The sequence below is a fragment of the Thunnus thynnus genome, chromosome 11 (genome assembly GCF_963924715.1).
Source record: "Thunnus thynnus chromosome 11, fThuThy2.1, whole genome shotgun sequence".
Classification (NCBI taxonomy): domain Eukaryota; kingdom Metazoa; phylum Chordata; class Actinopteri; order Scombriformes; family Scombridae; genus Thunnus; species Thunnus thynnus.
In genome coordinates, this window is record NC_089527.1 from 10,694,190 (window position 1) to 10,711,610 (window position 17,421).

At 41.2% G+C, this 17,421-nt stretch overlaps 1 protein-coding gene across 3 annotated transcripts in view; it reads right to left on the reverse strand.

Moving 5' to 3' along the window:
• The window catches only part of LOC137192439 (neuropilin-2-like), a 102,337-nt gene that overhangs the window by 80,950 nt on the left and 3,966 nt on the right, over positions 1–17,421 (reverse strand). For all 3 annotated transcript variants that reach the window (XM_067603149.1, XM_067603147.1, XM_067603148.1), the window contains exon 2: positions 6,764–6,944. In XM_067603149.1, coding sequence (XP_067459250.1) covers positions 6,764–6,944 — 181 coding nt within the window. The remainder of the gene's footprint in view (positions 1–6,763; positions 6,945–17,421) is intronic.

The window sequence follows — 17,421 nt, forward strand, 5'->3', positions numbered from 1 at the left end:
CCGTGCCCCCTTATCTCTGGAATAGCCTTCAATTACATTTTAAAGAAGCACCTTCAGTTGAAATCTTTAAATCAAGACTGAAGACCTACCTTTATTCTCTTCATTACAGCCTCCCCTAAAACTTAGCCAGGCCCATCACCTTTTAACATCCATTTAACATTGATGTTTTTAATGTGGTTGTTTCACTTTTCATTTTTATTATTGTAAATTGATTGCTGTATGTTTGTCCTATGTATTGTGTATTGGAGCCATGCTGCATGCTCCTCTTTGTATCATTTGGTTCCTGATGCAAAACCTGTTAAAGCAGGAGTCTTTATGTATTATATCCATTACCTTAATCTATAAAATGGTTTCTTAAACTTTTAGCAATGACTCAAACAAATCACAAACTCTGTGAAAAGTTAAAAAATGCCATCCTTTCAGTCAGTCACAGTAAAATGTTATATACGCAGACCTGTGGATGAAACATTGGGTCCCATGCAGCACTAAAGTCGTGTGTTTTAATTTGGTGTGTGTTAGTTCAAGTCTATGAGCATGACCCACACACTCACCTTGTGTATATACAGCCTATCCATATACCTGAAGCGTTAAAGCAGCCTTAGTGAGTCTGTCACTGAAGCAGTTAATAGAGAGTGAGGAGGATGACTGACTTCACTGTTATCAAGTAATAGGCCTATTACTGCAGACAGATGGACAGAGTGTGCGGTTGTCTGTGTGTGCATGTGTGTGTGTGTGTGCATATGTGTGTGTGTGTGTGTGTGTGTGTGTGTGTGTGTGTGTGTGTGTGTGTGTGTGTGTGTGTGTGTGCATGTGTGTCCAGCAGTAGTCTCCAGGACAACTAATCGATTCCTCATTATGGTTTTAACACACATTGATCAGGGTCAGTCCTTCAAAGATAGACAGACACACAACACACACACACACACACACACACACACACACACACACACACACACACACACACATACACACACAAACACACAGTCATTACAGTAACAAGACATCGATCAGGCAGACCTTCAGGGCCTCAGGGAGTGTCTGTATATCAGAGCACAGATATTATCATTATTACCTGCATTACCTGTGTGTGAGTGTATGTATGTGTGTGAGTGTGTGTGTGTGTGTGTGTGTGTGTGTGTGTGCGCGCTTAACACATCCACTAATTTCAGACCTTTTTCTGTAAACATTAGTTCTCTTGATAAACAGGGTAAGGTGTCAATCACACTGGACTTCAGTGCAAGAAGTGGAGGTGGTGATTTATTCTAACTTCCAGTGGTGTTTTGGAGGGTCTGGAGTGTATGCGCTCTGGGCGTGTCTCACATTCTTGGAGCAACAAACTGCACTTCAAGTTGGGTGAAAGCATCATTTGGCATCTAATACGATCACTGCCTTAAAGTTTTTGATGTATCAAATGCAGGTAAATAAACCTCCACCTGTGTTGTACCTCACATCTGGGCTCCGAGGTGTTCTCTGATTACACCATCTACTCCTGACTTGTATCTCTGTAGCTTTCTAATAACATTGTCTTCCAGCTTTGTCCTGGGACGCTTGTCTGGATGCATGACTCTCCTGCTGCTAGAGTGACTGTGATGTTAATGCAAATATGCGGGCAGCAGCTAAATGCCCACAGCTGGTAACTCAACATCCTCTGTCACATCAAATGCTGTTCCTCTCGCTTCCTCTCACTGTCATATAGTCTCTTCAACTCTCATTCCACCTTTCTCTCTCTTCCTTTTGCCCCGAGGACAGTGTCACATCAAATCATTCTCCTTTTGCACCTTGTGTCCCCAGGACTTTTGCCTGCCAGTCAGGAGAGATCAAACATTTCTAGATTTCCACCAAAGTCTAGTTTCAAAGTATAGCATGTTTTTTTAACAGTTGTTTCAGACACCTGTGCAAAGTAATGTTAATAAATTGGGTTGTTACTTATAGAGAAAAAGAGAAGAGAAGAGAAGAGAAGAGAAGAGAAGAGAAGAGAAGAGAAGAGAAGAGAAGAGAAGAGGACAGGACAGGACAGGACAGAAAAGAGATCGAGCGTGAAGTTAAATGATTGATTGAGGCAGAGCACAATGACAAGGTCTAAATCATTAGTGAAACTATTAGCGTTGACTGCTGCTTCTCTCATATATAAATCACTTCTTAACTCACTCACTGCTTTACATCTGCCATACAAATGTGAAACTGCCTACGTGCCTGTCTGCTTATTGTGCTTACGCTGTATACGAGACTATTTGAGAGGCCAAAAACGCTTGCACCTCTGTGTGCCCATTTGTAATCTTGTTTATGCAGGCGTATTGCATGGGAGTCTTTAAGTGTGTGTGTGTTTCTCTCAGATAGCATCTGTCTGGGGTGTGATCCGAGGTAAAAGAGGAACAGGGAGGATGGAGAATGAGGAGAGGATGAGAAAAAAGAGAGACATATAGAAAGGAGACTTAAGAGATGGATAGACATAATCTAAAGGATGAGAGAGGATGAAGACGGATATAGGCTGAGGAAAAGTCTATAGATGATGAAGACAGAGGAATAGATGCATTTTAAAGAGGGAGGCGAGTGAAGGAGAATGAGAAGGAAATGAGAAGATACGAGAGGAAGACAGCGAGACAGAGAGAAAAGAAGAGGTGTGTGGCATTTGGCTTGCTGCCTGTGTTTTTTCATATGCAATGCTGAATAATTATTTGGCCTATAAAAGGACTGGCCCACTACAGAAGGAAGAGGGTGAGAGAAGAGGAGAAGGAGGAAAGGGAAGGAAAGAGGGGTGGAAGGAGGAGATGCGATGAAGAAAGAGGTATGGACGGAAGGCGCAAGAGCAGATGAAAGATGATAGATGGGGTCCATTGGACAGCGGTGAGGGGGATGGAGGTAGGGGGGGTGAGGATGAATGGAGGGGAGAGAGGGAGAGAGAGAGCCAGGGGGAAAGAGGAGAGGAGGTAGAGAGAGAAGGGAAGCTGTCAGGATGATTTGAGCCTGCCCTCAACGGACCCTGACGCTGCATTTTTCCCTAAGCAGCTGTGTGTATCTGTGTGAGTATTTGTGTGTGTGTGTGTGTGAGTGTGTGAGCACACACACACACACATTCTTTCCAAACACTCCAAATAGAGATCTTGCTTTCACAGATAAGAGTAGAGCAGTGAGCTAAGAGGAAAAATGTGAAGTAGGCAACCAACTGCCGTCTCGAAAAGCTACAATTTAGAAAAATATCATTTTGCAGTAGTTCTTTGACCTTAACTATCTTAGGGGATTACTTTCTGTCAAATACATTTACATCATAAATATTCATATCAGTGTAGAAAGAGTGCAAATACAAGTAAATTAAGTGGCTTTTCTCTGCAGTACATTTCTGAAAAACACATAAAACGAAAGGAATACATCTAGGAATACTGTCAAAGAGTTGGACTTGTTGCTTTGTAGAGATCTAGGTTTTAAATTTGGATGTCTGTCTGTCACTTGAGGAGGTTATGTTGCATATTAAACCTCATGTTTACGTAATGGCGTGAAAATGATGGTTGAAAATAGCTTCAGAAAGGAGAAGTGACCTTAAGTGAGAGACTGCGAGCACTACAAATATCTCTCTCTGATGTAGTTATCATTAGAGCGCACTGAAACTGAGGCTAAAAGCGACAGCGTCTTAAACAATTACACGCCATATGTAAAATAACTTTCATCAGCATCCAACTGCAAATGAAGGTGAATGCAAGAAGAATATTCTTGCAGACACAAGTACAGTATATACCCACACGCACATACAGTCTCCTTTGTGCATGTACCAGTCCATCATGTGCTTTTGGCCTTTTCCACACACAAACCCTATCAGATACAGCTGTTGGAAGCTAACTGAAACCTGTCACCAGTGACGGACTGATGTGGCACTGTGATGCGTGTCATGTGACAGGGAAAAAAGGAAGTCACGCTGAGTCATGATAAGCTATGCTTATACTAATTTTAACAAGGGCACAGGCTTTTTTTTTTTTTTTTTTATCAGTGTTGCTGTTCGTGTCTCTCGCTCCCTCCAGCTGACTCCTTAATTTGCTACTGTATATGAATCTTAATGAAAACATTGCTCTCTCTCACTGACCACCTCTCCATCGATTTTGCCTGCAAAGCCAGTGAAGTGCTCAGCAAAATGTGATGCATTATGGATTACAGATTACCATCTTAAATTGCAATCAGGACCGTAATAGATTAGATTGCTTCAACATAGTGACATAATAAAACAACCCTTCTCTGACTAGGGCATACATATTAATAACAAAGCTGTTTGTGTGTGTGTGTGTCCATGTGTCTGTGTGTGTGTGTGTGATGATACGTGCTTTTGTGAGAGACAGATGTAACTGTATCATGCGTTTTTTTTATGGGATAAATAGAGACAGAGAGGAACCATATTCCCAGTTCACAATACAGTCTTTGTCCAGAAACACAGACGACTCCTTTGTCCCGACAACATGAGCGTGTGTATCCGTGTGTATTCTCCTCTCCATAAACTGAAGATTAACAGCAGTTTACTGTTTACCAATGCTGTTATCTACAAGCTTGAGAAGAGGAACATATGGACAACATTCTCATGGCGATATTAAACGAATCTGATGAGACGAGACAATTGTAAAATATGACTTTTAGAGGCAGAAAACAGAGAGGGACAGATTGTGTTCCAGAGAAAGACAACATTTGACAGACACGGAGACAGACGTTGGTATGTGTGTGTTGTTGCTGACAATCACCGGGCGACCACGTACGTCTGCCCCCCCCCCCCCCCCCCCCACACACACAGACACACATACACACACACACCCTCTGCTCCTTCTCCTTGGCCTCTTTGCCCTCCGAACCTAACAGATCAATTTCATCCTTCCCCTGCACACACACACACATACACAGACACACACACGACGGGCGTTGGGCGCCTGTAGACTTAAATAGCTCTGCGCTGTAGGACACTTGTAAATAACAGCCTATTAGGCTTGAAATGTTACCACCAACACTGCAAATATCTCACTCTTACTGGCATGGTTTGGACAATTACTATAATTTGTCATTACTGGAAGCAAACTGGAAGGAAAAATGTTGAGACACAGAACACTTACACTATTAGACAACCACACATACACACATATTGTACTGTATGTACCATTATAAATAAATCAGTCTACTGTTTTTACAGTTCAAGCAGAATGTATGTAAGAAATCCAAAGAAGAAAGAAGAAAGAAGGGCAAGGGGACTGAACGGGAGGAAAAACCAAGGGGAAGAGGGAGAAGTAGACAGAGAGGAAGAGAGCATGTAATGCATCAAAGTGATCCAAAGATAAGAACCGTAGAGTAAAACTGAAAAACGACAGAGACAGAGAAGTGTGTTTCATTTCCACAGTGCAGCGCGAAAGTAGAGCAAAACAGCAAAGCATAACAGGCCTTTTCAACCTTTCAGCCTTTCAACAAACAGCCAGCCGGTGAAATATTGATGCTTCAATTCCAACAAAGAGATGTCTGAATGATTTTGGTACATCTGAGTGGGGGAAATTTGCCTATCTATAATTGATATGGCTGAAATGTTAATAACTCGATGGGAAAGAACCGGAACAGAGACATAACGGGAGAAAGGGGAAAAGTGTAAGTGTGTGTGTTCCTGAATTTGTCTGCCCTCTTGCGTGTGTCAGTGGGTTTATATTTGCGGCCCCCTTACACACATAGTACCCATTAAACTCCTGAGAGCCAGTGGTCTCTGCTCTACCGCAGTCCCACAGAAGTGAGGGAAGGCCAGTAGTTTCATTTAAGGGCCCATGAATTTATTGTTAAAGAAGAATGGCATTCATGTTTGTGTTTTCTGTCTATAGGTTTTAGCTCAGGTGACTAATAAGTAATTCTCTTGTCTCATAATCTTTCCTATTATAATCCTGATGTTACTTTTTTTGTAAAACTGCTGTTTTCCCAGCTGCAGCTCCAACTGCGTGATATGGTATGATTTTTGGAAGAGGTTTTTCCTGTTTTTTTGGTTTTTTTGCAGTGCTTGGACTGGCCCAGAAACCATTTGCTGATACTGGCCCATGAGGTTTAACTTAAATTACTTGAAAAATTACATTATTTGATTAAATGTTTTCATTTTTTTTCACATTCTCATTCCAGTCTTTGTCCTTTTATCTGTTTTTGTAGTGTGCAATGTTCCTTCATATTTCTCTTTGGAGCACTTTGTTTTGAAAAGTGCTGTACAAATCTAGTTCATTATCGTTAAAATGTATGTTTTCTAACCCGTGTGACTGCTTCACTATTCTGTTTGCTTCTTAACCAGTCTCATACTCGTCTGTGTTTTAGTTTCAATGCTCCGAACTGCCTGCATTTCTTTCAGTCTCCACATGCAACAAAAGTAAACAGCCAAAAAACGATCATGGACAACAAATCCTCTAATCTGTGTTCAGTATTCTGTATTATTTCGAAGTGTGAAAACCATCCTGGAACAGTAAATGTGTTGTAATTAGACTTTGATAATTAGAGATGAGGGACCAAGGGAGGTCCCAAAGTGATTATTATGGGCTAGCTAAAGCCAGACAAACAGGAGGAGAGTGGGCTGACCAAATACACCCAACAACTCTCACACAGAGACAGGCTGCTGGAGACAGAAACTACGACAAGAAAGTTTTTTTTTTTAACAATATTGTGGTCAAAAGTCAAACCTGTGAAGCAACTTTAAATCACAATCTCAATCCATTCTTTTTCTCCAAATCCCTTTTTTTTTTTTTTTACCACCTATGCCTTTAATAATCCACCTACTCATCCTTACCTGCAGTCCAGTTTCTCTATCTCAAAGTGTGGGTTGAAGTTTAGGACGATACGTTGTGAAGGTTCGGGGGCTGTGATGACCCAGCGGCAGTTCTGATGAGGTGGGTACTCAAGTGGGTAGCCGGGGGTGGTGATGTAACCGGCGTCGCTGGCATCTAAATAGCCACCGCATGGTTCAGACGCTGGATGGGGAGAGACACAGGGGAGGAAGAAGACGTATTAGAGGTGAAATAAAGTTAAAGGAAAGTCAAGTGGATGCAGTAACATGATGCTTTGCGGTGGCCTTTATCCACTTTATCGCCCTGCGTAATGAGCTATGGAAATCTTCCTATACATGCATTGAAAGGATCTGAACTGTGATGAAATTGTTGTGTAACGTTTAATATTTTCATCATAGGTTAATACATAGATTCACTGGAATGAGGTCATTGATAAGTGTTACAAAATGTGATTAAAAAAACAACTCAGACAAAAGAAGGGGAGAAATTAGAGGGCAGGGGTTGAGGGAACCATCAGGAAAGGTGAGAAAACAAATTACTATTGAAAGACGGAGGAGAAAGAAAAAAGAAAAAAAGAAAATGCCAACTGATCAGATAAGCCTTTCACAACTATAGTACTTCCTTCAAAGCAGCATATGCGCGTCAAAAATACCATCAGAGTCAATGTTGTTTGCTTATCGTGCCTGACCAGGACGATGTCAACACACTAATACATATTAATTTAATGTATATTTGTTTATTAAGCATGATTTCACAATAGGGAATCAGGGCAAACCAGATAAAAATGAAGATAAGAGTTGTGTGTTTGCAGAGACAGGATATGAAAAACAAAGAAGTGTGTGTACATGTGTCTGGGTGAATGCGGTGTCAAAGGTCAACGCAGCATCATAACGTACAAAGACGCCATTCTGACCCAGCACGACTGACACACACACTTAGACGGTGAATGAGCCATCCAGATGCCACAGTTACTGTCACAGAGCGGATCCACTTGTCAGCAGTCATACGTCTGTTTTGTGTCATAAACAATGCCATTCATTCACTGCGGCAGATGTACCCTGACATAGATGGGTAACTCATATATATCTGTGACACCCAACGGCATAACATGTCCGTTACACACAACTCTGCTGTATTAGATCTATGGAAACTATTGTGCACGATACTGGCGTCCCTGTTTGATGAACTGTGCAGGCTATCTAAGTGAGCTGAACTTCTTCATTGTTTAAGATTCAGAAAATGTAAGTTAAACATCAGAGTGGATACATTATGAGTACTTCTTTGTTAAGTCCAATTTAACAGTTTAACACACTTTGAGCCTCAATCTGCTTGAAGAGCCTCAACAACCAAGGTTGTTATCTTCTTTGTGCAACACCTCTAACTAACACTCTACCAGTCTAATATTCAGTAATTAAACTTTAAACATGACTTATTCCTTATTTTGGCATTTGCCTATTTGTCTTATGTGTGTATTTTTGGTTGAAAGAGAAAATTGAAAACCTGTGTTAGTTAAATAGATGATTGTTTTGAAAGAACTATTCTTTTAGAACAGAAATTAGTACAATTGGACCAAAGCGAATTAATTTTGAGCTAATATTTCGGGCTAAATGATGGACCAGGTCTAGATAATAGAGATGTAATCGGGCAATGAGCAGCCCCTTAAACAATTTCCTGTTTATGACAGAAAAAGGAAAACAAACTCACAATCAACCTCCTGACAGTCTGCATTATTGTTTCAATCATGGCTAAATGTTCCTAAAGAAACCCGCTTCACAAACTCGTTGTGTATCTGTATGTTTAAGTTGTGTAACTTCTTGGTCTGGGTCACAGTCAAGCCGGCTCTCTGCTATGACGTTTTAGTTATTGCCAGCGTGCTGAGTGGGGTGACATAGCCAAGTCAAACTACTCAGCAGAATACGACATGTTTTAAAACTATTAATAGACTGGCTACTGTAAACCTACTCTGTGAGGAGGCACACATGCAAACATTAACACATGCACGCACGGCATAAACACTTTATCGGACACCGTCTTCAACATAAATTCACATGGAGCTAAACAGAAGGAGGGGGGGGGGCATTTAAAATCTCACTTTTTCATCATGGCTGAAAATATGCATGCACGTAGGCTGATGGTGTACGATATATATACTTGAAAGTAGAAGTCACATCTCAGCACGCAGCACGCTAAGTGATTGACGCTTTGGCATCTATATCTGGTGTCTACCTCACACTGTCTGTAAACAATTAGTGATCACCTCTCTGTGCCTCCCTCTATCTCTCTGTCTCCGTCTATCTCTCCCTCCTCTCCCGTGTTGCGAGCCAACTAATCTTGTCTATCTCCTCCTATCTGTTTCCAATCTCCCTGGTGACATACAGTAATACAGGAGTAGAGTTACAAGGCCTATGTAACCAAGCCAGACGTATTCATCTCAGCACCACCTGGATTAGTGTTTAACCAGTCAGGAATCTCACAGCAGCATCAGCCAAACACCACTTTTAGCACACCACTTGGCTAACTGTATCTTACGAAATATCTGGGATATGCAGAGGCGATGCAAAGGGGAGAAAATCTAGATTGTTAGAGAAATCTGATTCATTAATGAGCGATTGCTTGGGACTCATAACGCATACTTAGTAGCTCTTGGGCTGGGTCTTAAGGATTAGTCTTGTTCAGGCTTATTCTTGATTAGGCTTATCCTTTTTCATAGACGACTATACGACTCTTACTTTACTTTTTTTCAACTTTCAACTGACTTCAAGACACTTTTTCGACCAACCAATGGGTATACAGTAGAGGAGTGAACACAATAACATGAACACCTGTGCAATCTAAGTCAATCCAGTACAATAAACCTTTATGAAACGTGTTTTTTTTTGGGACTGTGTCAGAGTTCTCGTATTTGCCGTTCATGTAATGTGAGTTTCTGTAGGTAACATCTTTGTCTTTGTATCCATTTTTTGATATTCATTCTCAGTCTAACAACTCCCTTCCCCTCATTTTTCTCTCCTCACCTCTGGCGTGCAGCCGATAGAGACGGCACCTCCGAGTGTCTGATGAATAAGGCTGGTGTGATAGAGAGGCAGACGCTGTGTGCGCCCCAAGTATTGTGTCTGCTCTACTTCAAGGGTCTATCGATCTCCGGACACACACAAAGTCATTCAACGATTATCACATCCAAACAGGGCAGGACACGACTTGAGGTTATGAGTGCATGGATGACATCATATCCTCTCGCATGTGTTGTTACTGAACATATTTCAGGTGAATTTGATATTGTTTGTTTATTCAGTGTGCTAGATATACACACATTAAAGTTACACTGAGACTGAGCTCATGTGTGTGAGTCCTTGCAGTGAGTATACCGATAAACAGGGAGAGTAAAACATTGTTTTCCTTTTGAGAAGGACAACTAACTGCCATCTTAAGAGGTTATGTAAATACAGCCTCCAACGGTAAATGTATAGCGATGCTAATTTGTATTCCCCCCCTACAGCATTCTGACCTGCAATATCTGTGTGCATGCGTCTCAGAACAGAGGAGATGCTGAGTTGGGGGAAAAGCCTGACTTCATGTCAAGAATCATCAAACAGGTACACACAAGGAACTGAAGAGATGTAAGGCAAAAAGGGATGACTGGGGGTTGGGAAAAGAGGAAGAACGGGAGAAAAGAAGAAGAATGTTACAGGTTCTTTGACTCTTCAATGATAATTTGCCCCTTTGGACTTTACTCCAGCAATGTCACCATGTTCCCAGGTCTCAGCAAACCTTCTGTGACTACAGATGTACTCAGAAAATGAGATCCGAGTTGTAATAAACCAGAATAATCCTTTAACGGTCCTGCGCAACATCATACCCCATTATGCAGCATCATACTGGACTCTTCCACTTTTGTGGTGAGTTTTAACAACATCAGCATAAGCTGAAACAGAAGTACCACATCAAAACATCAACAGCTCTGTCTCAGTTTGTCTGTCCCTCACAGAAAACACAACCACTTCCCTACTCTTGACCCCAGACTTCACACAAGACAGCTTTTCTCTCAACCACATCAGCATGTGTGATCTTCGGGGAGAGGCTGTATTTAGACCACATATTCACAACAAATGCACAAACACAAACCGCTGAACATCGCTTATCCCCCTCTGGCTAAGACATCACTGAATTCAGACCACACACACACACACACACACACACACACACACATATACACAGGATAAGCAGCAGTAAACGGTGCTAAGCAGTCAAGCAGGAATATAAGACAGGTCACTGCATTATTTATGGTTCTCTGCCACGTTTAGTATTGCATCCTGATAACACCTATTCAGCAACTTTTCCCCACATGCGCATAACTCAACACACACACATACATGCAACCATACAGAAATGTAATAAAAACTTGCACAGAAATGCATGCACGGGGACATGCACACAAACACAAACGCACACAAAATCTCAAACAATTACAAAGACACACACTTCCACATGGAGCCGCTTTGCAAAATTGAACTAGATCCTTGTTTGTTGGCCCCAAATGCAAATTTTGTGACCTTGTTTCTAAGACTCCTTACAGATTCATTTTCCCTCTGAGTACTGAGTCTGATTTGACTCTAAAGAGACACTTTTCAGCCTGTGTGTGTGCGTGTGTGCGTGTGTGTGAGGGAGAGAGAGAGAGAGAGAGAAAGAGAGAGAAAGTGTGCCTGACCCTGCTAACCAGAAGGCTTGTTAAGAGCAAGGCTATCATTTGGCAGATCAACTTATTATCCACCATCACTGGCCCAAATACTCAAAGCAGTGCAGCGACTCTAGTATTCTCATTACTGTGACCTTGTTGGAAACAGGTCCCTGAATTTAACAATCAATAAAATCTGCATCAGAGCCTGAGGGGGGAAAAAATACAACTTTTCCCATTGATTTGTATGCATTTTTTTTATTATTTACACTGTATTTCAGTAAACTGGCTCAGTTCCAGCCTCACAAAGCGCTCACAAAATGCTTCAGGCATTGTTACCTTAAACAGTAGAAATACAGATACGTTTGTTGTAAAAAGCTTTTGTGTGACTCTGGGAATATGAGCAAATAACAGGCTGAAATGTCTTCTTTGGATCAAACCCAAAGAGCTTTTAGTCAACGAAACCTGGGAAACCTCAGGAATGGACAGAAAGAGAAAGAGAGGAGAGAGAAAGAAAGGGAGAAGGAGGCAGAGCAGGACGAAAGAAAGAGAGAGAGAGCGATGCCAGAACATCTGTCTCTCATCATCTGAAAGGAGAAAGTCAGCAGCTCAGAAAAGCTCACTGGACAGAAAATACAACTTACACAGACACACACACGCACACACAAACACACACACACACACAAACACACACCCACACACCCACACACACATATACACATATACACACAAACAGGTGGGGTTGTGCTTTTCTCCAGGTGCCCTGCATTAAGCCACAGTGGAAAACTACAGAGAGAACAGAGTGTGTGCGTGTGTGTGTGTGTGTGTGTTTAAGAGAGAGAGAGAGAGAGAGAGAGTGGGGGGGGGGGAGATAGCGGAGGACTACAAAGTATCTGAGATGAAAAAAGAGTGATGGGAAAATGGAGAGAAGAGAGACAAGGAGTTATGAACAAAGAAGGATGAGTGTGTGATAGAGAGAAAAAAAAACTGACATAAGAACAAGCTTCTCAACTCAAGAGCAAAGACACCACCTGATCTGTGGGGCTTCAGAGAGAAGAGAGAGAAAGGACCGTGGACAAAGGAAGATAGATAGAGAGAAAGATTTAAGAGCAAAAGCAAGACAGAGTAGCAAAGACAAACTGAAAGACAGACTGAAGGAGAACAATATGAGGAAGAGGAAGACTAGCGGACAAACCGCATTGTAAGGCAGAGAGGTAGATATAATGTTCAAGAATGACTTGAGAAAAGAGTTTGAGGTTAAATTAATTTGTTTGGGACAAATCACGCTCCAATGGAGCCCAGCCAAAGTCCACTTTAAACAGCCAAGGTACACAAGTTGCTGTGTGTCCAATGGTTTGGGCTAATCAGGATAAATAGAAATGTGCGTACATTACGCAGCATTTATGTACAATAACAGCTAAAATAATAAAGCCTTTTGAAGGCCCATTGCATCATTTTCTGGATTTGATGTTCTGTGGAGCAAAAGGGCCCCATGATTTTATCTGGTTCCTTTAACTTCAGCTGACATTGTGTTTGCATGGTGCATTCCTATGCAAGTTTACATTTAATCATATAACTGAACATAAGGTCAAGAACTACACTCAAACCTATATAGGATAATACAGATGAGAAAGCCAGGACAACTCTACTTACTGTTACTACGCAGTGTGCTCAGCCAATCTACTCTGTCTAAATAAAGATTTAATAACTTACTGGTAGGATCCTGAAATCCGCCCAAAAAGTAATTTGGACCATATTAAGTTATGGCAACAAGGTTGTTCACATAGTTAAAAAAAGATATGCTCAATGAGAAAACAATATGACAAACTGTTTAACAACTGCATACAAAAGAAATCTGCATACAGGTGTTAGGAGGTCAGTTATACATCCTCTTTCCCAGGATTTTCCCATGGTTTTCACTTCCTTGTGTTTCATGTCTGTCCCCAGTCTGTCTCTCTCTCTGCGTTTGTGTGTGGGCGTATACTGGGCATAGCCTACTGGTTTCCCTCTCCCATTCAACCTGAGCTCCTGCAGCTGATCTGCTAATCAACTCTACAAACCACAGCAGTAAAAAGTCCCCAGTTCATCTCTCCAGACTCTGCCAGCTGGTTCAGTCACCAATGCAGTTCACCACACCAGCTCCGTGTACACCTGCCACGTCAGCCTTGTCCTCATCCGCTGTTTGCCAGTTTGGATTGTGAATCCCCTGTTTACTCTGCCCTGCCTTGAGCCCCTCTTCCTGCTTCAGTCCTGCTTTTGCCCTGTACCGCTGCCTGCTCCGCTCTGCGATTCCCAGCCCCTTTGCCACGTCCAAAACCAAAGAACACTCAGCTAAGCCATCACATCCATCTTCGACTCAAGCTACAATAAACTGCCCTTAACCATTCCTGAGTCTCCTGGTCTGTGTGTGCATTTGGGTCTTAAATCGAACTGTTATAACAACAGGCTTTTCATTAGTCTTCTCTGGATAATTTATGACGCAATCATCCTAAATTACTAAAGAGTTGATTATTAAAATGATATGTGTATCCCTTTAAGTGATGGTAAAAAAAAAAAGAGTAAAAACAGCCTACTTGATGCTATTTATCAACCTATTTGTCAAGATGTGTATCAATGGAGTCTCTCTAACAAGCCATATGAATGGATTCCCAACCGTTAAGGTTCATTATTTTCCAGGCAGAGAGAACAAAGATGAGAAAACATAAGATTGACAGAGTTAGAGAGAAAAGACAGTGAGTGGATGAAACAGTAAAGAGATTTCCCACCGTAGCAGAGAGGGGCAAAAAGAAGGTGAGGGAGGTTTCTCAATCGGAGCGAGGGAAAACACTGACAGAGGGAGGTGTGGAGAAAGAGACAGGGTGTGCAATTAAAGAAGAGGTGAAGTGCCATGAAAAGTGGAAAACAACAAGATGATTCAGCGTGAAGGGAGAGAGAAAAAGGAAAACAACCTCTGGCCTTGCACGGCACTGCTCTGGAGGGACTACTGAGGACACAGAAGGCTTAGCTCGTACACAAACGCACACACACATTTTTCTTTGTGTGTGTGTAAAGCTTTACTAAAAGAAGCGAGGAGAGGCAAATGTCCTCATTTGAAGCATTTCCATGATCTCCCCATCCCTCTGAGGACATTTGTTCTTCACAAGTATACAAAAAACAAGAAAGCACACACACACACACACATACACACACACATCTCCCCATCCTCTCTAATTACTCCAGTCATTACCAATAGCCAGTGAAGACACTAGAATACTAACAGTTTACTAATGACATGATAACTGTAATTAGAACATCCTGCTGGACCCAGTAATTGTCCTTTCCCTTTTACTGACGAAAGAGAGGGAGAGAGAGACAAAGAGAGAAAATAATGTGCTGAAGGTTAATTGGCTTAATGCTTATTCGCTCACTGCAGACTCGGCTGTTGATGTCAGTGGACCAGGACCTCTGTTGTTAAGTCACTGTCACTCCAGTGATTGAAAGATTTATGTCCAAATTTTCTTTGTAAGGCTAATCCATATGTAATTTATTGGGATTTATTACGACTTAGATGTGCCTCAAAAAGAAAAAAAATGAAAAAAAAACACCAGCAGTTTGAATCACTTGAAGAATAAGGATAACCCTTAAACTTAAAAAACCTGTTGGAAAACACCTGCTACCTGAAAATGAAATCAGTTTTGAAGAGAGTCTCCACCACAGTGACACCTGCTACAGATTAGTATCAGATGTTAGATCGTCACATACAATCAATCATTTAAATCTAACCATCACCTTAAAGGAGCTGATTGAAATGTTTTCATTTGAGTTGTACTTCATGGCCTCTTTGTGAAGAAAAAACTGTCCAATGATGTCACTACGAAGGCCTTCAGCCATGTTAGAATGGGTGAAAAACATTTTATTTAACAAGTGGAAACTAAAAAATGGTCTGAAATACTCTACATATAAATTAATTCAATCAAATACAGAAAAACTAAGTCTTTTGCCTACATTATAACCAGAATATATATATGAATAATATGCTTTACCTCCTGTGCTCCACAGAGAGGAGAGGAATAAATCTGGGTTGGTTTACTGCAGGTGGCTCCACTCAACTACTGCTTCACACTCTGCTGCTTTCCTCTTATTCCACTAATGCCACTCTCATGCTTGCTCATTCCCTCTTGCTCCCTTTCTCTCGCTCTCTTTTTTTTTTTTTTTGGACTCTCAGGATCCCTTGCTCTCTCCGTTTCTTTCTCTTGCTCTCCATCTCTGCTCACTCTTTCCTCATCTCTCTCTTTTTTATTGCTTCATTTTTTTTTCGGTATGCTTTGCTAACATGAAACTTCGCAAGCCATCAAATAGCAGCAAATAGATTTTACATTTATCATTTCCTTCCCTCAGTATCAGTGAATCATTTACCATATCTGACAGTGTGGTGGTAATAAAGGATGACTAACATAGGGGGAGAAAACAATCATGGAAAATTACAAGAAAATTATGGGAATTGCATAGACAAACATAGATAGATGAGCTAATTGCCCCTTCTTTTTATAGCCAGCAGCAATATATTTTGCTGCTAATATTGAGCATTATTCATTCAATCACTTTTTTTTTTTTTTTACTCTGTTATTTGTCTCACCATAATACGCTGGTGTATTTCTAGCCTTTTGGAAGTATTCTTGTCAGTCTTCATATGCACTGAGTAATTATCCACAGAAACACAAAATTACAAAGAAGGGAACAAATACAGTTTAATTCATATTTATAGAATATAATATCTGTAATATTTCAGGCTAATAACTGATCTTCTCTAAAGCAAAGTAATTACATAGAATGACTGTGTCAGTGGCAGTGAATCAATTAATTTTGTAGAGAGCAAAAACAGGGTATAACCCCATTGTGTGAATGAATGACATGGTTGGTTTGTTTTATAGATGGCCAGTTGAAGCTTACAAAGCATTTCGACCCAGACCAATGTAACATTTAAGTATTACAAGGGGGCCCCACAGGGCAACACAACACCTGGTTATGTTAGGCATGGGGCTACAGTAAAGCTCGAGGCTGGTAAATAACAAATGCATTAGGGAGCCCAGTCACACTCATACAAGGTCTGCATTAAGTTATAGAGCAAAACATCTTTTGGTTCAGCAATACAATGACCTAACATTTTCTATTCAACTTCTAAAAGCATGAAAAGCTCAGCCAAAGCATGTAATACACTCACCAATCCACTGGGGGATACCGTGTCATTATCACGTTTTGCCTCACCTAAGTGTGAAAGTGTACAGGTGGGTTCCAATACCCACAATCCTCTGCGCAGCAGAAGATACCTAACATCGACTGAGCCGCCAAGAGAGCAAAGACAGATGACCGCACATTGACAGTGGCATGATGTATGGTGAGTGTCGGGACAGTTTTTTAAAAAACGTAACTACGATTGTTGTGGTGTTTACTTTGCCTGACAACAAAGGTTGCCTAACTTTGAGGAAGTAATAACCTTAAACCACACCACGTTTTAAGTGATCATTTAAACCCAAACCATGATCTTTCCCTTATGCTAACCAAGTGGTTTTTGTGACTAAACTGAACCAGACATTAGCCACAGTGTTGCCCCCTGCTGGTACTGCACCTTCATACACGCGTGCACTTTGCACGCTTATTACACACTTTGGCTTTAACTGGGTTGAACCATTCTGCTGCCCTTTGATTTACACAGTCACATAAAAACCTGCATATCCAAAATGCATAATTTGCAGAATAAGTGAACCAAACTACACCTGACTCATTTATTTAGTTATATGTGGGCAAGATTGTTGACTTTTTTCCCAAAAGGCGGAGAAAAAAATGTTTCCCCCTCATAAAATCACATTTAGCCACCAAAAAAAACAGTTAGTGCATACCTGTGGGCAAGTCCCCCCCGCACCCCCACTGCTAGCATACTCCTCACACTCTGTATCATAGTGAGCCAGTTTCATCATCAAGCATATTTCAGCAGAGACACTATAGAGGCAG